This window comes from Cynara cardunculus (assembly GCF_001531365.2).
Source record: "Cynara cardunculus var. scolymus isolate 2C chromosome LG 10, CcrdV1, whole genome shotgun sequence".
Lineage (NCBI taxonomy): Eukaryota > Viridiplantae > Streptophyta > Magnoliopsida > Asterales > Asteraceae > Cynara > Cynara cardunculus.
In genome coordinates this window covers 4,000,767-4,012,510 of record NC_037537.1, presented here as the reverse complement: position 1 = coordinate 4,012,510, position 11,744 = coordinate 4,000,767, and the positions used below count along the sequence as shown (strand labels likewise).

At 33.6% G+C, this 11,744-nt stretch overlaps 2 protein-coding genes across 2 annotated transcripts in view; one reads left to right on the top strand and one right to left on the bottom strand.

The window, feature by feature from the left end:
• Positions 1 to 251: 251 nt before the first annotated feature.
• On the bottom strand, positions 252 to 3,027 carry LOC112519199. The gene is made up of 7 exons (XM_025127194.1): positions 2,694 to 3,027; positions 2,368 to 2,474; positions 1,831 to 2,289; positions 1,589 to 1,719; positions 1,221 to 1,424; positions 635 to 1,095; positions 252 to 310 (listed from the first exon to the last, which is right to left on the bottom strand). Exons 1-7 carry the CDS (start codon positions 3,025 to 3,027, stop codon positions 252 to 254), a joined length of 1,755 nt encoding a protein of 584 aa, XP_024982962.1.
• Positions 3,028 to 7,828: 4,801 nt separating this feature from the next.
• Positions 7,829 to 11,744, top strand: part of LOC112519260 (aquaporin NIP1-1-like) — a 4,928-nt gene continuing 1,012 nt past the window's right edge. The window contains exons 1-4 of the mRNA XM_025127284.1: positions 7,829 to 7,977; positions 8,263 to 8,487; positions 10,437 to 10,634; positions 11,122 to 11,183. Coding sequence (XP_024983052.1) covers positions 7,843 to 7,977; positions 8,263 to 8,487; positions 10,437 to 10,634; positions 11,122 to 11,183 — 620 coding nt within the window. The 5' untranslated portion in view covers positions 7,829 to 7,842. The remainder of the gene's footprint in view (positions 7,978 to 8,262; positions 8,488 to 10,436; positions 10,635 to 11,121; positions 11,184 to 11,744) is intronic.

The window sequence follows — 11,744 nt, the reverse complement described above, 5'->3', positions numbered from 1 at the left end:
GAGAGAATTGGTATTGTACGTAAATCCAGAGATAGAACAGATGGTTGAAAAATCGTAGGTCACTACATCAGAAATAAAGAGGATACTGGGTATATCAGTTGATTTTGATGATGATAATGTTGAATCTAAAGGTGGAGGTCAGGATTTCTTTGTTAAATCGGAAGAAGAAGATGCTGATTCAGACGATCTTATGTTTGACTTTGAAGCTGCTCTGAACGACAACGAATCAAAGTTTCCTTTTTCGAATGTGCCTATTGAAGAACCTGTAACTGAACAGAACCACTAGTTGTTCTTGCTACAACTTCTCCACCTGACGGGTGTCGAGTCCGGCAAATAATAGAATTTTATAAAAAAAAAAATAAGCCTATTATCTCTAAAACACAAATTGTGATAACGATAAGTAGGGTCGGCCAATACAACCCACACTCAAGTACCTTCTCGTATGTCCGCTTATGGCCGAAGTGGCCCCCACAAGCATGGGAGTGACAAAACTGTAAAACAGACTGAAACTCCCCTTGGGGTACACATCGCCGGATAACTTGGTCCGGACAATGTTTCCAAAGGTATGGCTCGTCCCACATGTAGAGACAAGCCTCTCTCCTAATCTTTTTTCTATCGGGTCTAGATAACTCACCTGGGAAGCTCTTTGAAACCAAATAATTAACGATGTCCGCATACCATGGGATTTCGCCTGAAACGGAGAAAAGGTGCTCATCTGGAAACTCATCAGTGAGTGGGCTTGGCTCTCCATCCAATACTAGTCGGCTAAGGTGGTCGGCAACAAAATTTTCAGCTCCGCTCTTATCTCTAATCTCCAAATCAAACTCTTGGAATAAGAGAATCCACCTTATCAACCTTGGCTTTGCGTCTTTCTTCTTGAGCAGGTACTTCAATGCGCCATGATCTGAAAACACAATCACTTTAGTGCCGAGCAAATAAGATCTAAACTTTTCTAAAGCAAAAACAACTGCTAGCAACTCTTTCTCGGTGGTTAAGTAGTTGCATTGTGCACTATCAAGTGATTGTGATGCATAATAGATAACACAAGAGCTCTTACCGTCTTTCTGTCCCAATACCTCTCCGACGACGTGATTGCTAGTATCACACATAATCTCAAATAGCAATTACCAATTTGGAGGTCGGATGATAGGGGCAGAAGTAAGCATATCTTTCAATAAATTAAATGAACTCTTACATACCTCATTGAAGACAAAGTCTACCTCTTTTTGTAGAAGTTCACAAAGGGGTCGAGTGATATTCGAGAAGTCTTTAAAGAAACGCCGGTAGAAACATGACCAAGAAAAGAACGGACCTCTCTAACACTCGAGGGGTAAGGGAAGGATTTTATGACATCGATCTTTGCCTTGTCAACCTTTATACCCCTTTCCGAGATAACATGACCAAGTACTATACCTTGGTTGACCCTGAAATGACATTTTTCATAATTTAAAACCAAATTACTTTTAATGCACCTCTTTAAAATTTTGGTCAAGTTATCTAAGCATGAACTAAACGAATCACCATAAACTGTGAAATCGTCCATAAAAACCTCAATAATGTTCTCTACATATTCAGAAAATATACTCACCATACATCGTTGGAATGTCTCCGGTGCATTGCAAAGACCAAAAGGCATCCTCCGGTAGGTGAATGTACCGAAGGGGCAGGTGAACGTGGTCTTCTCTTGGTCCTCTCTCGCCACCGGTATCTAATGAAAGCCTGAATAACCATCCAAAAAACAATAGTGAGTACGACCGACTAACCTTTCTAACATTTGGTCTATGAATGGAAGGGGAAAATGGTCTTTTCTAGTTGATGAATTAAGCTTACGATAATCAATACATACTCTCCACCCGTTTGAACATGGGTAGGCACTAACTCACCTTCGACATTCTCTACCACAGTAATGCCAGTTTTCTTAGGGACTACCTGGACCGGGCTTACCCACTTGCTGTCAGAGATTAGGTAGATCATATTGGCGTCCAAAAGCTTGAGTATCTCCTTCTTGACGACTTCCATCATAGGTGGGTTCAACCTCCTTTGCGCCTCTCTGAATGGCTTGTACTCTTCCTTTAATAGRATCTTGTGCTGGCAAAGTGAGGGACTAAGGCCCTTGATGTCGGCGATGGTCCATCCAATCGCCCTTTTGTGCTCCTTCAAAACATCCACAAGCTCTCTTTCTTCCTTCGGTGATAGTGTGACGGATATGATCACCGGAAGGGTCTCTTTATCTCCTAAGTAGGCGTACTTCAGATGATGTGGTAGTGTCTTCAACTCTAGCTCGGGTGCCTGTTCAACATAAGGCAAAAGTCTAATGTGAGATATAGGCAAATCTATTTTAGAGACTTCATACCTTGGCTTTGGTACTTGCCCTTTCTCCATCCAAGACACCAATTCTTCAAAATCATCATCAAGCTTGTACTCTTGGGCAAGCTTCTTAAAACTTCCATTAGTTAAGTCCCTGTCTAGAATCACTTCAAACACATCCTCATTAGATAGATCAAACATAGTGTCAGATAAAGATTTGATAATATCAACAAAGCATAAAGATGAAACATCACTCGGATATCGCATGGCATCAAATATATTAAATTTAATCATCTCGCCATCGAATTACGTGGTCAAACTACCACTATGGACATCTATCTTAGTCTTAAAAGTTTTCAAAAATGGTGTACCTAGCAAAAGCATACCGGCCTTGGAGGCATTTTTCTCCTCCATATCTATAACATAAAAATCTGCCGAAAAGACCAACTCATTCACTTGAACAAGAATGTCCTCTAATACCCCTTTAGGGTAGACAATAGACCTATCCAATAGTTGGATTACCACACCGGTTGGCTTTAGGGGCCCTACATCCAAAGATGAGTAAATGGCATATGGCATAACATTAATTGATGCCCCCAAGTCCAACATGGCTTGATTTACCGAGACATTGCCTACTTTACAAGGTATGGTAAACATGCCCGGGTCTTTACACTTTGGTGGTAACTGTTTTTGCAAAACAGCGGACACATTTTGACTCATATTTATCTTTTCATTACCCTTTAGTTTCCTTTTATTTGTACAAAGCTCTTTAAAAAACTTAGCATATCTAGGAACTTGCTTAATTGCATCTAATAAAGGAATGTTTACCTGATCTTGGCATAAACAGTTAAACTTGCCGAGTCCCCGGCAACGGCGCCAAATATTTGACGGGTGTCGAGTCCGGCAAATAATAGAATTTTATAAAAAAAAAATAAGCATATTATCTCTAAAACACAACTTGTGATAGCGATAAGTAGGGTCGTCTCCTCAGGGACTCGGTGTTAACCGTAAGTCCAAGACGTAACCGCGTGCAAATTCATTAACAATAAAACACTATATATAAAAAAAGGGAGGGGGGGGGGGTTGGATGATTTATAAACAAGTAAAATTTTTTTTGCCAATTAATAAAGACTTTTAGGCGATATACGAAATAATCTAGCAATGAGTATTGATAAATTAATCATGTGAATTATGTATCACTAACCCGACCAAACCATTCTCTCAAAGGATCTCAAATCGGATTGAACACCAATATGCATTGACATTCTATTTGACATAAAACATGACTAATAGGAGATGCCCCGATAACTAGCCTATAATCAACTAATTTAATCCTGTCACGGACTTGGAATTCAATTGTCAATTGCATTAAGTTCATATAAATACCGAAACCAACCAATAAACGGACGCCGTTTATGTGAGTTGGGTTATGCCATCCTATAATACATACAATTAACACACTTGCCAACCGTGTATCGTTTGCTACCGAGAGATATTTACAAACAATTACGGATTCATAAATCACCCTAGCAGTTCAAATCCAAATTAGACTAAGCAAGGGATCCAACTTATGTAATCAAACTTGAATAGGAGAAAACAAATGGGCACAAGGATTGCATAAATAAAATCAATTGATCATGAACCAAATCCATTCTCAACACAGTCACAATCATAATCAATTAGCTACCCAATTGCTAGAAATTAAAAAATTAGCTACTCATTTCCAAAACTGATGTAAACTAACCTGTTGATTGAAACGGAGAAATTGACGATAAACCTTTAGAAATCGTCTCAGAAAACACTCCTAAATTTTGGAAATTGGTCATGTTTCTCCTTCCAATCGACAGCTTCTCTCGACTTTTTCTGCTTCCTCTCGATTTCTACTTCCTCTCTCGATTTCTTCTTCCTCTCTCAATTTCTCCTACTGATTTTCCCCCTCATCCACAGGTCCGTCGCACCTCTCTCGATTTCTTCCTTTTAATCATCATCTCTCTTTCCATGATCTCCCGTCTCTCTCTCTCTCTCTTTCTCTCGATGCCCACGTCCCCCTCTCAATCGCCCACGATCCTCGTCTCTCTCTCACTCGCTGCTGGTCTGGGCAGCAGCCCCAGGCTGATGTTTCTTTCTCTTATGGGCTGCTGGTTTTTTTTTGGCTGTGCAGTGCTGTTTGGACACAACAACTACTTAACTGTAGCAGCTGTTTGGCTACTGTTTCTAGGCTGTTTGGCTGCTGTTTAGAGACAGCATCAATGATGTTTGGAGACAGCAGCAAGGCTGTTTGGAGACAACATTTGTCCTGTTTGGCTGCAGCTTCTGTGCCGTTTAGCTGCTGTTTGGACCAAAAACAACTAATCAACACATTTTTTTTCTCAACTCTAATGGTCTCATATAGTTAGATTAACTTAAATTAAATTGGCCCTTTTTAAGCATATATTTAACATTAATCTCAAGGTACTTTGACGTAAAAAAGGTATAAATTTGGACTTATCACCACCCCAAGATGAAAATGTTTCATCTTCGCACAGATACATTCCTATGTCTGAAAAGGTAGTTTCTCCAAAGTGGGACAAAACAAGAATTAGAGAACCTTTTCTTGAAGACATCTACCGGGATATTTTTGTTCATTCCCTAAGAGATCTTAGCTTAGAAATTTTTTTGGGAATTCGAAGAGAGACACCAACTTATAGACAAGAATACAAGTACTTCATGAACGCAAAAAGCAGGCTCGTTCATTGTGTAAGAACAAGGCACCAGATCGTATCAATCAAGAAGGTTGAAGCCATACAACTGTAAGGTTGTGGTATCCAGTCTTTTATGTTGTTCCCCAAGATGGCAAAAAATGGTGTTTCTGTGAAATTGACTTTCCAAACCCATATCGAGAAGACTTAGAATTCATGTACCATGAGTTTAGAAACCAGACTGTCAGATTTGAAGGAGTTGTTAGAGCATTGGAAGCCATCAAGAGATTTTTGAAGTGACACAACAAATTGTCTTCGATAATCGACGTTCAAATACGCTATGAAAATAATCAAAAGAAAGTGAATATGTTGAATCCTTATCAAGAACTAGAAGACGCTGATGGTTATCCATTGTTTATGATTCTTGAAGATCTAGAATTTGGAGTGGTATATTAGAATGCTAAGGGTGCTAAAATGTTTATAAGATTCTTTCTCTGAGTTGTCAAAGTACAGGGATGGTACAATCAAGTTGATAAAAAGATAACTAGAATCTAAAAGGTACTTGATGATAAAGCTTCAAGGTCTGATAAGTTAAACTTGAGGGAAAGGTTCTTACTGCTTAAAGCTTTGGAGTTTTTCGACGAAAAGATAGAATACAGAATGTTGTCAGAAGATTGGAACCACACCTTGGATTCTGGAGATCAAGATTTTCTATATCCTGAGCTTGAATCCAAAAGGGGCGAATGTTGGATTTGATATTTTGTAGTTGTATTCAAGCCTATTTCCTTTGTAATTCTGTTTAATATAAATAGTTAGTTTCCTTTGTAATAGTTAGGAGTGCTTATCATTTGTAACTTGTAATCTTTGACGATCAATGGAACAATCCTTTGGAAACTTTCTCTCTCTACAATTTCATAAACTACCATTGTTGAATATCATTGTGATCTTGATAATTGTGAATTCATTGATTAATTTTGGAACATCAATCTCAAGAAACTATTATCATACAGTGATTTTTGGTGTATATTGGTTTAGATGTGAACATGTGAATCCTAACATAGATTTAATATGAATTTTTATCATAACTTAACCGTGTATCAATTTAAAGCTCATAACTGAGATTCTTAATCAGATTAAGATTCATATGTGAAAATACGAATCCTAAAATATAGATTTACATGTAAATCATAACATAGATTCATATGAAAATCTTAATTTGTACTTATAAGGGAATCAATTTACAACTTATAATCTTGATTTTGAATCAGGTTAAGATTTATATGTGAATCTTAATATATATATATATATATCATTATAGATCTTAAATTAAAGATAATGAAAGACTCGTTTTTTTTTGGCTTGAGTTATTTAATTAAAATATTAATTATATTTTAGATAATTTAATTTAAAAGAAAGTGTACAATCTATTTAAAAAAGAAAGTGGGTGTTTTCTTTTAAAAATGAGTGAATTAGTGATTTAGTTATACAAAAGTTTTAGAATGTCCCCTCAACTTCTTTAGGTTATTTATATATTTTAAGATCTTTGCTATCAAGAAATCTGATTTAATGGTTGAGATCTTTTCTCATATTTTCAAAAATTTTGAGCTTCTCATTTGAAGCCTCTCTTATATGTGTGTGTATGTATGTATGTATGTATGTATGTATGTAATAAATGTATGCATGTATGTATATGGATGAGATCCTAGAGAACCTCACAAGAAGAGAAGAGAAGAGAAGAGAGAGATTGTAATGAAAAAGATATCAATATAGATGCAAATTAAAAAGAATAAAATAATTGTTTTTTATGTATTTTTTATATTATATATGATAAATAAAAATATATAGTATTTTCAAATAAAATTGTTATTTTGATGTCTTTAGGTCATTAATATTATCGGGTTTCTCAAAATTGGACTTTCAAGGTTAACATGATTTTCATATCAAGTGAATGATCAAAAGGTTTGATTCGTACGGTCAATTTGTGGTCTAAAATATCGATAGTAAAATTGTCTCTACAAAGATATGGCATTATTTATTTCAACAAGTAAAATAGATCCAAAGTAATGAAGTGTCTTAAGTTACGTTTTATGAAAAATGCATGATATTTTCCTAACGATCTCCCAAAGGGAAAGATAAAGAAAAATGCAAGCACGAATGTCATCATCGACAAGCCTAAAAAGCCTCGTTACACTAATCAAAGAGACATATGAATTGAATTGTTAAAGGTTAATATCAAGAAAGATAGAAGCTGTCCTTCTCGGTTCGACTGAGTGAGCTCAAGGAGGTTACGATGCGTGAATGGGAGAATAACTGGTTCTTCCTTCCATTTTGTTTTTATGGTCGTATAATTAACCACCTTAGATTTACTGTAACCGTGTTTTAGAAAACGTTCATTGCAACAAGATACGTCTAGCAGCCCCTGCTAATCCCCATGACTAAGGGTTTGTATTTTACTACCACTGTTCAGTAGTGTCGATATGGTTAAAACATAAATTTTTATAAGCTTTATATGGTTAACATCAATCTATAGCTATTTATCAGTATCAGTATCAGTACCAGTATTAATATTATAATTAGTTTAAAATTTATATTACTTATAAGTTGAATTTACTTGTAATAGGAAATTAAATACCCTGCATTGACGGTCTTCAATGTTACCAAGAGTCTCCACGTTTCCCAACCATATCTTCCACCTTTTAAAAATGTTCAATAAATATTATTTTATTTTATTTCTATTAAAAGTTAATGAGTCGATAAATATAGGTCAAATGTTTATGTCAAAAAAGTCAAACCCTCTGTCCCTCCATAAATAGGGGGAAACCCATATCTATTTTCTCATACTCACACGACAACCGTAATGGCGGAGACAGATGGTGGAGGAGCTGCTGCTGCTGCTGCTGCTACTAACGGCCACCGTGATCTCACCCTCAATATTGAGGATCAAACTCATCATCAAACTTCCTGCCTTCCAACTATTCCCTTTCTCCAGAAGGTCTTTCCCTTTTTTCTCTAGTTTTCTCTAATCGAGCAACCTCTCGTTATCTGTGAATCGATTCTATTCCATATATTCATAAATTTTGAAAAATCAAAACCCTAGAATCGGCTGCGTTTGATCCAATTGTGCCTCTTAAATCAAACTGATTTGCCGTTAGGGTTGGTCAGCGTTCCCACCTAAATTTGGGGGAATGAACTTGAAACAAAACCAGATTTAATTTTTCAAAATATATAGTTATAATGTGGAATTCGTTGATGTGTGAGGTTTTGGTGATTGAATCAGTTGATAGCAGAGGTGCTGGGGACATATTTCGTGATATTTGCGGGATGTGCAGCGGTGGTGGTGAATGCCGACAAGGATAAGGTGGTGAGTCTGCCGGGAATATCCATCGTGTGGGGGCTGGTGGTGATGGTGATGGTTTACTCCGTCGGACATATCTCCGGCGCCCATTTCAACCCTGCTGTCACCATTGCTTTTGCCTCTTGCAGCAGGTTCCCTTTCAAACAGGTAAATATTAGAGAAATTTGACAAAAATAGTCATTTTTTCATCTATTTAAATTAGTCTTCTAACCATTTTTCTATTGAATTTACTGAAAATGTTACTACGTCTGTAATATTTGCATCTGCAATATTACAGACCTGGCTAAAAAAAAAAAATTAATTCCACGAGATTAACAAGTGACACTGTCGTAATTGCGGACCTGGTTGTCGTAATTGCAAACCTAACCATCACAATTGGTATCTGGGAGAATCTGATAATTTTTTTTTTGTATTTTATCCGATTCCGTAATATTAGAGACATAGATATTGCGGACATGACATTTAGGTAAGTCAAGAAAAAAAATAACTTAAAAACCAATTTACATGGATAAATTTTATAGGTGAATATTAACATGTAATTTTAATTTTAATTTCATTTCAATTCTTTCTATTGTCATAATTTTTAATAAATGAAATAAAGTTAAAATCAAAATCTTTAATTTCTTGACATAATACATTTTATTTAAAATAATATTATATTTATTTCAAAAAGAACATTTTTTTAGAAATACGTTTGAGTTTGTGTTTGGCGAATTAAGTTATAAGTTAATCGGTGAACTAATTCTTGAAACTAGAAGAGTATTCGGGCAATGCAACGAGATATTTTGATTTAATTATTTCATTTTATTTTTTTGGTCTTTGTCGATGTTATAATATGAATTTTTGTGGTTTTTGAGCATACAATAATGTTTTTTAAATATAAATTTGAAGATATCATAAAATTAAAAAAATTACAAAAGTTCTAATTTTTTTTTGTTAATTCTTTAATTCAAATTTTTTATTATAATTTAATTTAGGTTTAATGACAAAGTAATTTGTTTTTGGTTTAATAATATAGTTTTTATAAAGATAATAACTAAGTATTTTGTTAAAACTCAATAATTATCATAATTATATTTTAGATATATATTTAAAATAAGAATTTTATCCTATATTTAATTATATTTTATTCACAATTAGTTATACGAATTCAAATATGAAACTTAATAAGTTGTAATTATGCATAATTTACTTGTAATCTTGAATTTTAGGTAATATACATATCAATAAACAGTACTTCATGAATACAATATGGTTTTTAAGAGTTTTTGTCAAATGCTTAATAATATAGTACAGATAATTGTGTTTGATAAAAAAATAAAGGATAAATTAGAGAAAAATATTAAATAATCTAAAATGATATGCTGAAAAGTTATTGAATTTCAAATGTGGAACATAATTGGAAAAATGGAAAAAAAAAAAGCACCGAACCTTATCCAAAATCTATTTAAATAGCTTTTCATAATTGAAAAAAAAATAATTCTAAAAATGAATTTACATTCGTTAGAGACAATTTTTCTATTTTAACAATTACAACATTAATTATGTTATTAAAATTCGTAAAATATTATTTATCTCTATTAACTGTTTAATTTCAAGGATTTTCATTAACATAATTAATAAAAATTTATTTCTAGATCAATCATGTTTTCCGTAATATGTTTAAAAAATATAATATTTATAAATAAATATATTTACACTATAAACCTGAAACATAACTTTAAAAATATATTTTACAAAATAAAGAAGTAAATTCAATTTGAAATTAAAAAAATATATAATAAGGCTATAAATTATGGACGAAGTCCCTCTTCATCAAATTTGATTGGGACCTTTTTTGTACTCTCTACACTAAAAAATTATATACGAATTAAAAATATATATACAAGAAGATCAATAATTGGATGTTATTATTAAATTAATCGGATATTAATTATTAAATTAACTTTGAAACTTATGTTTGTCCTTTGTTCTTAATGTTTGGGAATCTTTACTGATTATATGAAAGTTAACAGTCATACAAATTCTCTGATGATTATGATGATATTTGTAACTGATTATGTTTTTATAAATAATTTTTATTTGTTTTCTCAAAGGTACCGGCATACGTTGCAGCTCAAGTCCTTGGGTCAACCCTAGCTAGCGGAACTCTACGTTTAGTGTTCAGCGGACACCAAGATCATTTTGCAGGGACCCTTCCCGTTGGATCGGATCTCCAATCTCTGGTTTTGGAATTTATTATCACCTTCTACCTTATGTTTGTCATTTCTGGCGTTGCCACCGATAACCGAGCGGTTAGTAATATATCTTTTTAATACTTGGCAATTTCTTTCATCCCAAAAATGCATTTGATATTGTATGTAGTTTTTTAACTAATAATTAAATACCTAAAATATTTGTTAATAATAAAAAAAGAAAACTAAAAATCTGATGACGATTAATATTTAAGAGTAAATTACATTTTTCGTTCTTATAGTTTTTTACAAATTTTGGATTTCGTTCCTTAGTGGTTTTAGTTCCTATGTTTTGTAATTCATTTCTATTTTTATCCCTAATGTTAAACAGTACTTTCAAGAATGAGGGACTAAAATATAAATAAATTGTAAACTACATGGACGAAAAAAACAACAAAATTTTAATCGTAAGGACTAAAACAAAAATAAACTATAAACTATAAGGATGAAAATCGTAATTTCAAAACCACAAAGATGAAAATAGAAAGTTTCAACAAACCATAGGGATTAAAAACATAATTTATTCTTTATTTGGAAATATATGCAGATTGGAGAATTAGCTGGACTTGCGGTTGGAGCTACCGTTTTATTAAACGTCATGTTCGCTGGGTATAATTTCTCATCTTTTAGAAATATAATTCTACCATCGTCTCCATTCGACTATGATACAACTCATTTATGTAAGTTTGAATAGATGACAATTCACAAGTTATCTGATAAATAAATTAAGGGGTCATTTACCAAACGCTTACTCGGATAAGTGCTTATTAAATCACATTATATTACCGGATGAATATGGTAAGGACTAAGAATCTTACCCGGTAAGAGTGAAACAAGGACCAAGAGTCTTACCCGGTAAGTGAGGGCAACGACCCTTACCATGGTAAGTGCTTACCGGGTAAATTGTTGCATACGATGTCGTTTTGATGGACTAAAACCTTACCCGGTAAGTAATGATAGTTGTAATTTTGCCGGTAAGCACTTACCGAGTAAGTGTTTGGTAAACGGCTCTAAAGTTTAACAAAAACTAGTTGATAAGTTAGATGAAAAATGTTAAATGATAAAAGGCCATCTTGAAAAATTAATCAATAACAACATTTTATAATATAACTAAAATAAAAATCTCCAATAATATCATGTGTTAATTAATACAAGATAGTAAAGAAAAAT